The sequence below is a fragment of the Bison bison genome, unplaced genomic scaffold (genome assembly GCF_000754665.1).
Source record: "Bison bison bison isolate TAMUID 2011002044 unplaced genomic scaffold, Bison_UMD1.0 scf7180017864471, whole genome shotgun sequence".
NCBI lineage: Eukaryota > Metazoa > Chordata > Mammalia > Artiodactyla > Bovidae > Bison > Bison bison.
This window is the reverse complement of record NW_011495032.1, coordinates 18,689,931-18,701,735: the sequence shown is the minus strand read 5'-3', so window position 1 is coordinate 18,701,735 and position 11,805 is coordinate 18,689,931. Positions and strand designations below refer to the sequence as shown.

Below are 11,805 nucleotides of genomic sequence, written 5' to 3'. Positions count from 1 at the left end.
CAAATTTGGAAAACTCAGCAGTGGCCACAGGACTGGAAAAGGTCAGTTTTCATTCCAATCCCAAAGAAAGGCAATGCCAAAGAATGCTGAAACTACCGCACAATTGCACTCATCTCACACGCTAGTAAAGTAATGCTCAAAATTCTCCAAGCCAGGCTTCAGCAATATGTGAACCCTGAACTTCCAGATGTTCAAGCTGGTTTTAGAAAAGGCAGAGGAACAGAGATCAAATTGCCAACATCCGCTGGATCATGGGAAAAGCAAGAGAGTTCCAGAAAAACATCTATTTCTGCTTTATTGACTATGCCAAAGCCTTTGACTGTGTGGATCACAATAAACTGTGGAAATTCTGAAAGAGAAGGGAATACCAGACCACCTGATCTGCCTCTTGAGAAATTTGTATGCAAGTCAGGAAGCAACAGTTAGAATTGGACATGGAACAACAAACTGGTTCCAAATAGGAAAAGGAGTACGTCAAGGCTGTATATTGTCACCCTGTTTATTTAACTTATATGCAGAGAACATCATGAGAAATGCTGGGCTGGAGGAAGCACAAGCTGGAATCAAGATTGTTGGGAAAAAATATCAATAACGTCAGATATGCAGATGACACCACCCTTATGGCAGAAAGCGAAAAAGAATTAAAGAGCCTCTTGATGAAAATGAAAGAGGAGAGTGAAAAAGTTGGCTTAAAGCTCAACATTCAGAAAACTAAGATCGTGGCATCTGGTCGCATCACTTCATGGCAAACAGATGGGGAAACAGTGGAAACAGTGGCTGACTTTATTTTTCTGGGCTCCAAAATCACAGTAGATGGTGATTGCAGCCATGAAATTAAAAGACGCTTACTCCTTGGAAGGAAAGTTATGACCAACCTAGACAGCATGTTAAAAAGCAGAGACATTACTTTGTTAACAAAGGTCTGTCTAGTCAAGGCTGTGGTTTTTCCAGTGGTCATGTATGGATGTGAGAGTTGGACTATAAAGAAAGCTGAGCGCCGAAGAATTGATGCTTTTGAACTGTGGTGTTGGAGAAGGCTCTTGAGATTCCCTTGGACTGCAAGAAGATCCAACCAATCCATCCTAAAGGAGATCAGTCCTGGGTGTTCATTGGAAGGACTAATGTTGAAGCTGAAACTCCAATACTTTGGCCACCTGATGCAAAGAGCTGACTCATTGGAAAAGACCCTGATGTTGGGAAAGATTGAGGGCAGGAGGAGCAGGGACGACAGAGGATGAGATGTTTGGATGGCATCACCGACTCAATGGACATGAGTTTGGATAGACTCCAGGAGTTGTTGATGGACAGGGAGGCCTGGCATGCTGCAGTTCATGGGGTCGCAAAGAGTCGGACACGACTGAGTGACTGAACTGAACTGATACATTTGGAAAGCTCTTTTGGTCTAATTTTTTTATTCACTCATGTTTTTCTTTTATTCAGTAGGATTAATCTGAATACATAAGTATTCGTAAAGGCAAAATATCTGGGGCCATCATGGGTCGAGTCTGTTAATGCCCTGTGTGGACTCCTCCATGTTTTATTTATTGTGCATTTTGAAACAGTGGTGCTTGGAATAGTTTCTTTCTATTTTAGGTCAAAAGCTGTTCTCAAATTCAAATAGGTTTTTGTTGTTTGCATTGTTCCTTTTGTGCAGTCTTCTTGGTTAGAGCTGCTATAAAACATGTCTTTTCAAGTATATATGGAAGTGCCTAACAATTTGGAAAAATGTCTTAGCCTGAAATGAAAGATATATAGATATAAATGTACGGGCTTCCCAGATGGGACTAGTGATAAAGAATCCATCTGCCAATGCAGAAGAAGCAAGAGACACGGGTTCGATCCCTGAGTTGGGAAGATTTCCTGGAGTAGGAAATGGCATCCCACTCCAGTATTCTTGCCTGGAAAATTCCATGGATGGAGGAGCCTGGCAGGCTACAGCTCATGCATTGGCCTGCAGACAATCAGACATGATTAAATGTCTGAAAACTATCTATTTAAAGCCTGCTGAGACCCAGAAAGTGTTTTAATGTCTTCAGGATCATCCTTGAAGCTTCCCTCTTCTTCACCCAGCATTTTCAGCCAGTTACCAAAACCAGTCTTGTAACTCCTGCTGTTCCTGGCCAGTGCTATGGCCATGCCTTGCTCCCACCCCTCTTCAGTATTCTCTTACATGTCTTACTGCAATGTTTCACCTATCACCATTGTGATAGCTCTTTCTCTATATAAATATATGATGTATATATGTCTCACATATTCTTAAACATATATATATATATATAAAACATATTCTTATTTCAGTCATCAGCTTATGGTCAGTTGGGTTGTTTCCATGTCTTGGCTGTTGTAAATAGTGCTGCTGTGAACATTGGGGTGCATTTATCTTCTCAAATTAGAATTTTCATTTTTTTCCCCTAGCTGTATGCCCAGGAGTTGGATTGCTGGAGCCTATGGCAACTCTTTTTAGTTTATGGAGTACCTCTGTACAGTTTTCCATGGTGGCTGCACAAATTCACATTCCCACCAACCATGAAGGAGGGTTCCCTTTTCTCCACACCCTCTCCAGCTTTTATTATTTGTAGACCTTTATATGATGATCATTCTGACCACTGTGAGGGGATACCTCACTGGAGTTTTGATTTGTATTTCTCTACTAATTAGAGAAGTTGAGCATCTTTTCAGATGCCTATTGGCTATATGTATGTTCTTTGGAGAAATATTTATTTAGGTCTTCTGCTCATTTTTTGATTGGGTTTTTGCTTTTTTGCTGTTGAGTTATATGAGATGTTTGTATATTTTGGAAATTAAGCCCCCGTTGGTTGCATTGTTTGCAAATATTTTCTCCCAGTCTGTTGGTTGTCTTTTCATTTTATTTATGGTTTCCTTTACTGTGCAAAAGTTTTTAAGTTTGATTATTCCCATTTGTTCATTTTTGCCTCTATTTCCATTGCCTTGGAAGACTGACTTAAGAAAATATTGGTACAATTTATGTCAGAGAATGTTTTGCCTGTGTTTTCTTCTAGGAGTTCTATGATATCCTGTCTTATATTTAAGTCTTTAAGCCATTTTGACTTTTTTTTTCTTTTGGTGTTTGTAAAATGGGAGGGAATGTTATGACTTCTTTGATTTACAAGTGGCTGTCTAACTTTTCTAACACTACTTGCTAAAGAGACTATCTTTTCACCATTGTATATTCTTGCCTTCTTTGTCAAAGATTGACTGTAGGTGTGTGGGTTTACTTCTGGGCTGTCCATTCTGTTCCATTGATATGTCTGTTTTTGTGCTATTTTGATTAATGGAGTCTTGTAGTATTGTCTGAAGTCTGGGTGGGTATGCCTCCAGCTTTGTTCTTTTTCCTCAGGATTGCTTTGGCAATTCTGAGTCTTCTATGTTCAGTCACTAAGTCATGTCACACTCTTTGTGATATAAATTTTAGGATTTAGTTCTGTGGAAAATGTTATGAGTAATGTGATGGGGATCGCATTAAATTCATAGATTGCTTTGGGTAGTATGGAAAATAGGCATATTCTATATCTTCTGATGTCACAAAGTCAATAACATGATACATTGTGGCATCCAACTCTAAAGGCACAAGAAGAAGAAAATGCAAGTGAAACTGGGCTCAGTTCCAGTGACGGAGCCTGGCCTCTGTGACACAAGGCTGCTTTGCATGACAGAAGACAGAAGTAGGAGCTAAAGGACGTGTGAGCGTCTGGGGAGATTTGAGGGAGTCTGGTGTTCCAGGTGAACAAGAAGTCAGGGGTTCATTGAGGGTTTTGTTCTACAGTCAGGAGGATTTGCAGATGCTAACACATTCTGATACATAGCTTTCCTCAGAGTAAGCAGTGTGAAACACTCCGTTAGTACAGAGAAAAAAAGTGAAATAGATCCTGAATCCTCCATTTCACTCAAGCAAAACCTAGCTCATTTCTGAACAGGTCGCAGCATTATGAAATCTATTTCTAATCTCTAAAGGAAGAAATGGTAACAAGTTACTGCTTGAGATTTTGTTGTTGTTCTTCCAAACATGTAGTTCTTTGAAAGCCTCCTCTAGGAAGTATTTATAATTCCTTATGTATTGCCCTTCTTCTTCCACCCTATAGGGCAGAGGCAGTAGAATAATTATTCTCAATCGTTTATTTCTGCTGAGGTAAACATGGAGGGTAATGCTAACACTGATTACATGTACTGGAATTTATTCAAGCTCTGGCAGTTTACCTGGATCTATACTTTCCCGTTCTTTTTTTTTTTTTTTTTACACACAAGAAAGTATGCCATGGGGTAAGCCAGAATCCAAATTAATTTTTAAAGCACTAAATTACCCTTTCATTTCATGCAAGGATGCTCATGATAAAGGACATAAATGGCAAGGACCTAACAGAAGCAGATGAGATTAAGAAGAGGTAGCAAGAATACAAATAAGGAAAGCAAAAAATATCTTAATGACCACTATGGTTTGGTCACTTACTTAGAGGCGGACATCCTGGAGTGTGAGGTCAAGTAGACTTTAGGAAGCGTTATTATGAACAAAGCTAGTGGAGGTGATGGAATTCCAGCTGAGCTATTTCAAATCCTAAAAGATGATACTGTTAAAATGCTGCACTCAGTATGTCAGCAAATTTGGAATACTCAGCACTGGCCACAGGACTGGGGAAGGTGAGTTATCATTCTGGGACCAAAGAAGGACAATGCCAAAGAATGTTCAAACTACCATACAGTTGTGTTCATTTCACATGCCAGCAAGGTAATGCTCAAAATCCTTCAAGCTAGGCTTCAGCAAAACGTGAGCCGAGAACGTCCAGATGTACAAGCTGGGTTTACAAAAGGCAAAGGAACCAGAGATTAAATTGCCAGCATTTGTTGGGTCATGGAGAAAGCAAGAGAGTTCCAGAAAAACATCTGCTTCATTGGCTATGCTAAAGCCTTTGACTGTATAGATCACAACAAACTGTGGAAAATTCTTCAAGAAATGGGAATACCAGACCTCCTTACATGTCTCTTGAGAAACCTGTATGCAGGTCAAGAAGCAACAGTTAGAACCAGACACGGAACAATGGACTGGTTCAAAATTGGGAAAGGAATATGAGAAGGTTGTATATTGTCACCCTGCTTTTTTAACTTATATGTAGAGCACATCATGTGAAATACTGTGCTGGATGAAGCACAAGCTGGAATCAAGATTGCCGGGAGAAATACCAACAACCTCAGATATGTATCTCATGTCACTCTAATGGCAGAAAGTGAAGAGGAACTAAAGAGTCACTTGATGAGGGTGAAAGAGGAGAGTGAAAAAACGGATTTAAAACTCAACATTCAAAAAACTAAGATCATGGCATCCTGTCCCATCACTTCATGGCAAATAGAAGGAAAAGGTGGAAGCAATGACAAGTTTTATTTTCTTGGGCTCCAAAATGACTGTGGACGATGACTGTGCCATGAAATTAAAAGACGCCTACTTCTTGGGAGGAAAGTTATGACAAACCTCAGTTCAGTTCAGTTCAGTCGCTCAGTCGTGTCCAACTCTTTGTGACCCCATAGACTCCAGCACAACAGGCCTCCCTGTCCATCACCAACTCCTGGAGTTTACACAAACTCATGTCCATTGAGTCGGTGATGCCATCCAACCATCTCATCCTCTGTCATTCCCTTCTCCTGCCTTCAGTCTTTCCCAGCATCAGGGTCTTTTCTAATGAGTCAGTTCTTTGCATCAGATGGCCAAAGTACTGGAGTTTCAGCTTCAGTATCAGTCCTTCCAATGAGTATTCAGGACTGATCTCCTTTAGGATGGACTGGTTGCATCTCCTTGCAGTCCAAGGGACTCTCAAGAGTCTTCTCCAACACCACAGTTCAAAAACATCAATTCTTTGGCACTCAACTTTCTATATAGTCCAACTTTCACATCCATACATGACTACTAGAAAAACCATAGCTTTGACTAGATGGACCTTTCTTGGTAAAGTAATGTCTCTGCTTTTTAATATGCTGTATAGGAGAGTGAAAAAGTTGGCTTAAAACTCAACATTCAGAAAACTAAGATCATGGCATCTGGTCCCATCACTTCATGGCAAATAGATGGGGAAACAGTGGAAACAGTGACAGACTTTATTTTTTGGGGCTCCAAAATCACTGCAGGTAGTGACGGCAGCCATGAAATTAAAAGAAACTTGCTCCTTGGAAGAAAAGTTATGACCAACCGAGACAGCATGACAAACCTAGACAGCTAATTAAAAGGCAGAGACACCACCTTGCTGACAAAGGCTCCCTATAGTCAAAGGTATGGTTTTTCCAGTAGTTATGTACGGATGTGAGAATTGAACCATTAAGAAGGCAGGGTGCTGAAGAATTAATCCTTTTTAAATATGGTGCTGGAGAAAACTCTTGAGAGTCCCTTGGACAGCAAGGAGATCAAACCAGTTAATACCAAAGGAAATCAACCCTGAATATTCATTGGGAGGACTCTTGCTGAAGCTCCAACCCTGATGCTGAGAAAGACTGAAGGCAAAAGGAGAAGGGGGAGGCAGTGGATGAGATGGTCAGATAGCATCACTGACTCAGTGGACATGAATTTGGTCAAAGTCTGGGAGATAGTGGAGGACAGGGAAGGCTGGCATGCTACAGTCCATGCAATCACAAAAAATTGGACATGACTTAGTGACTGAACAACATAAAAGAAAGTTTGTATCACCCTAACTTAGGCATTGACCAGCTAAATCACTAGTTCATTCATTCATTCTCTATTTTATTGATTAAAAAAAAGTTGTTGAGAACCTACCTTTTAAAAGAGGTACCAACTTTATAATAATTCTCTTGCATTCCACCCCCCCCCCCAGGTATGTAGTAGTTTTAAGCACATGCTTAAACATCTCTGTTACAAATTATTTGTTCATGCTCTATACTTTTAATATTTTATTCTTTCCTTTCTTGAATTCTAAACTTATTGATAAAATAGCAATGCTAAGACCTCTAGCTAGTAATTAATGTAATGCATTGGAAGGATCTTGCTTGATGCAAGTCTTTTCTTCTCAGTTAAGTGTCATAACAGATCACTAAGGCAAAATGTCCTTATTCTCTACTGCCTTGTGTTTTCCGTAACTTAGCTAGTTCCCAAAAGGTATTTATAACCTGTCTGAATGTGACTGTAATTCCATACAATTATTATTCATTATTTGAATATAATTGTAATTTTATGTAACACTGTTGTTCTCCTGCTTTAGTGTAGGAAAACCATGTTTTCATGCTTGAGCTATTGAAATAAGTTCTGATTGAAACTCACCTTTTAAAGTTAAATTTTCTTATTCTTTCCAAATATATTTAGTTTTCTGTTTGCCTTCCATCACACAACATTTGTCCCACAACATTTAAAATACCATGAGGAAAAATTATCTTAGAATTAGGAAAATGGATTTATCTCTAATAATAATCATCCCATACTTGTTTTCAGCTTTTTTCCCTTTATTATGCTTGAACTGACATGGTGACTGAAGACTCAAAAAGGTTAAAAAATATCTCAAAATTCATCACTTATGTAACATACCCTTGTTATTAGGAGTTACCTTAATCAATTAGATATCTAGAGATCTTCACTTAGAGCATAGTCTCCTAATACCAGCCACTTTCTAACAGCTCCAATGAGAAACCCAACATCTTAGCAGAGTCTGATGCTTTTTCCCTGTAACATGTCACTTTCTACAAAGGAATAGAACATAATGGATACTTAATACTTAAGTAAGTTGATAATTCACCAAAGCCCCAGGTATGACAGAAATTTGAAGTGTTCTCAAAGCATAATTTCAGAAAAAATATTTGGATAAAAGTTAATGGTTTCTTCATTATATAACAATAATAAGAAGTCACATTTTAAAATGTTTTATCTATAGGATATGGATATTATAACAATATTATTACAAAAAAGCTATAACACTGTAGCATGCTATAAAGAGTCGAGCTATCTTCATGATGGCCTGTCTATAAAGCACCTTTTCTCCACTCCCATAGGCGCTCTTTCGGACAGTAGCAATGATGGTGCCTGACTACGCTATGATTGCTGAAATCGTCCTGTACTCCTGTGGCTTTGTCACAGCTCGGCCACTGTCAGTGAAGATTGTGGCTACATATCGCCTGTGTTCAGAGCAGTTGTCGTCACAGCATCACTATGACTATGGAATGAGAGCTGTGAAGTCAGTGCTTACCGCTGCCGGGAATCTAAAGGTAAAAAACTCGAGTAACTTCTTTATTTATTTATTTATTTATTTTATTTTATTTTTTAACTTTACAATATTGTATTGGTTTTGCCACTTCTTAACTCATTCATTTCCTGTTTGTAAATCTCAGGACCATGTGTCTTTACAGAGCTCCAATAACTGATTGGTTCCATCAACTGGAAAAAAAGTTCCCTATTGTACTAAAATAGTTGATCATTTGCATACATGAAAAAGGAAATTTTATGATTTGTAAAACCTTAGCCATGTGATTTGGAGAAGGCAATGGCAACCCACTTCAGTACTCTTGCCTGGAAAATCCCATGGAGGGACGAGCCTGGTGGGCTGCTGTCCACGGGGTCGAGAAGAGTCGGCCATGACTGACTTCCCTTTCACTTTTCACTTTCATGCATTGGATAAGGAAATGGCAAACCACTCCAGTGTTCTTGCCTGTAGAATCCGAGGGACGGGGGAGCCTGGTGGGCTGCCATTTATGGGGTTGCACAGAATCGGACACGACTGAAGTGACTTAGCAGCAGCAGCAGCAGCAGCCATGTGATTAGTGATTTGAGTTCCATCCCACAGTTTTAATTATATGAAACTGAGTACTACTGAGGAATAAAATTCCTTGCTGCTGAGAAATACTTTGAAAGCATTTAGTCTATGTGAATATATGTAACTTTAAAAGAAACAATGTATGTATAATTAATACAAACGTACAAAATTCCTAGACATTGTTATTTAATAACTATGGACTAGCAGTAATGGATTTGCAAGGTGCAGTGGTAAAAAATCCACCTGCCAAGGCAGGAGACACAAGAGATGCAAGCTCTATCTCTGGGTCAGGAAGATCCCCTGGAGTAGGAAATGGCATTCTACTTCAGTATTCTTTCCTGGAAAATTCCATGGACGGAGAAAGGAGCCTGGTGGGCTAGAGTCCAGGGGGTTGCAAAGGGTCAGACATGAATGAGCATGCACACACTCATACCACCTGTAATGGATTTGCAGTATAATGTGTGCATTTTAAGATAGTATGAATCATAATTATATTGATAAAAAGGCCAAATATTTTAAGATTTGGGTAACTTTTCATTGGAAGTATTTTGTAGAAACATAAAGTATAACTCTTGTTTTTTCTTTATGAAAGTAAGCAAGATAGGCCACGTGTGCTAAGTCGCTTCGGTCGTGTCCAACTCTTTGAGACCCTATGGACTGTAGGCTGCCAGGCTCATCTGTCCATGGAATTAATTAACAGCAAAAGGCAAACTTTAACCTTGTAGCTTATAAAAATTTTCATGTTCATGACTGGGAGATTTTAAAATATATCCTGTGTGATTAAAAACAATGGCATGCATTTTTGACTTCTAGATGATGTTACCAATAATTCTGATATATAGTAGTGATATTCTATTTCACATTTGTCTAACATGACTTCAAGTCATTATTTTTAGTAATAAACAAATGCAACTAGAAGCAACAATTTGTATTAACCTGACGTGTCATGATTGCATTGTGGTCAGATAATGGGAAGGATAATGCTTTGTCCTACTGTATGTCATCCCTGACATCTTGACTGTGGAATTGAACTATTAAAGTTATGCAGCAAATGAATTCTGCAAATGAATCCTATCATTCTTTGTCAAAAGCTAATTTAGAATTGTTGAATGTGTTGGCTTGAATAGTTTGAAGTTTGTTTCTATTTTATCAGGAAATAATTTAAATGTTTGTTTTAAGATGACAGCCTTTCGACAAAACAGACTTCTGACACTTCATAATTGATGTGGGGTTGCTGCTGCTGCTGCTGCTAAGTCGCTTCAGTCGTGTCTGACTCTGTGCGACCCCATAGACGGCCGCTCACCAGGCGCCCCATCCCTGGGATTCTAGGTTGATGCAAAGACAAAGTCCATATTAGCAGAGCCAGCTTTAGGTTTGGGAGCTCTGGTAATTCAGAGACAGCAGGACTTAACTGCCAGGCATCATTGACTTTGTACAGTTAAAGCCAGTTAAGTAGAAGTATGGAATTTACTAGAAAGATTCCAGAGAACAGGATGAGGGTTCTGGAAACCTAAGCTGATGATGGCGGGAATAGCTTTGGTGTGAAATTTTGAATAAAGTATAGAAGTTGAGAGAAACATTTCTGAGTTCAAATTTTTTTGTGAATTACATGAACCATCTTATGGGCATGAGCAACAAATTGAGTTCAGCCACGTTTTTAGTAAACCCTGGGTGTTTTGGAATTTAATATATATTTTCCAAAGCATCCTCCACTCAAGTGACAGTGCATTAACCAGCCCTCTCCACTCTGCTGGGGGAACACCCTCAAGCATGCTAGTACCAAGTGTGCAGTCAGAAGGTGGCATGCCACCCTGCCCTCCCACTTATGGTCAGGTGGCTTGTTCCCAAAACTTTCTGAAGCTAGTTGGTTATGTTATTATTGTTATGTCCTTTAATTAATTGTCATTGAAACTGATGGTATATGAGCATGAAAAGAAGAGGTTTGTATTTATGAAAACTGAGTTCCTTGTTTAAGAAAGACTGAGTAAAGATGAAATGCTAAAAAGTTTAGTTGGAGTTAGGTGTGGATAAGAAAAGAAAGACTGAAAAACAACAATTCATGAGGATGCTACATTTAGATTGTCTCCTAAGTATCTTTGAAGAGAATGATTATCTTTAAAAAACAGAAACAACAAAACACAAAAAACTAGAGTGATGACTCATTATTGATTGTTTTTGCTTTGTACAAGAAAAATTGTGCAGAACTCCACCCTCAGAGAAAAAGCCTTGGCACCAAAATATGGGCAAATAAGTGAATATTTATATGTTTTAACTTTAAATCTTTTAATGAGTCCCCATTTTTAATGATTATTTACACTTTATCAACTGACTGCTGGTTTTGAATGCATAGGACAAGCAAGGTCTTACCCAGGATAGAAGCAATGGCAACTCCCAAACTCACTGAAAATCATGACCAATAGCTTTTTACCCAGAGCATCTGTGAAAAGGCAGTTAGTTAAACTTCAAATTTCATTATAAACTAGTATAAAATTCAACAAGTATAATCGTCAGCTTCTAAAATTAATAACAGCCCAGTGAAATGAAAATAAATAACATCTTTGCATGGGTTTGAATGCCCTCTGGGGCCTGGGTGCTTGTGTGTATGAACATGCATGGAGTGCGGTTAACAGATGCAGATGTCATCATGACTATATTTTCTTTCAGCTGAAATATCCAAATGAAAATGAAGAAATTCTGCTGCTTAGATCTATTATTGATGTAAATTTGCCGAAATTTTTATCCCACGATTTACCACTCTTTGAGGTAAGAACATTTCTTACTCTAATGTATCAAAACTCTTCTAATAATGTATTTATCAAGTGTCCAAGTTTTCAAGTCCCATTGAGAAACTTCCAGTGTAGAAAACAGAGAAAGGTAGGTCACTCCATGTTTTATTTGAAATGTTTTTAGCTAGCTTTGTTGTTACAAGTAACTTTTAACAACTTGGGATTTTTTTTTTTCTAATTTTATTTTATTTTTAAACTTTACATAATTGTATTAGTTTTGCCAAATATCAAAATGAATCCGCCACAGGTATACATGGTTCCCCATCCCG

General features: G+C 38.5%; 1 protein-coding gene across 1 annotated transcript in view; it reads left to right on the top strand.

Moving 5' to 3' along the window:
• DNAH7 (dynein, axonemal, heavy chain 7) overlaps positions 1-11,805 on the top strand; it is a 260,726-nt gene that overhangs the window by 113,910 nt on the left and 135,011 nt on the right. Inside the window, exons 28-29 of the mRNA XM_010860857.1 lie at positions 7,993-8,205; positions 11,415-11,513. Coding sequence (XP_010859159.1) covers positions 7,993-8,205; positions 11,415-11,513 — 312 coding nt within the window. The remainder of the gene's footprint in view (positions 1-7,992; positions 8,206-11,414; positions 11,514-11,805) is intronic.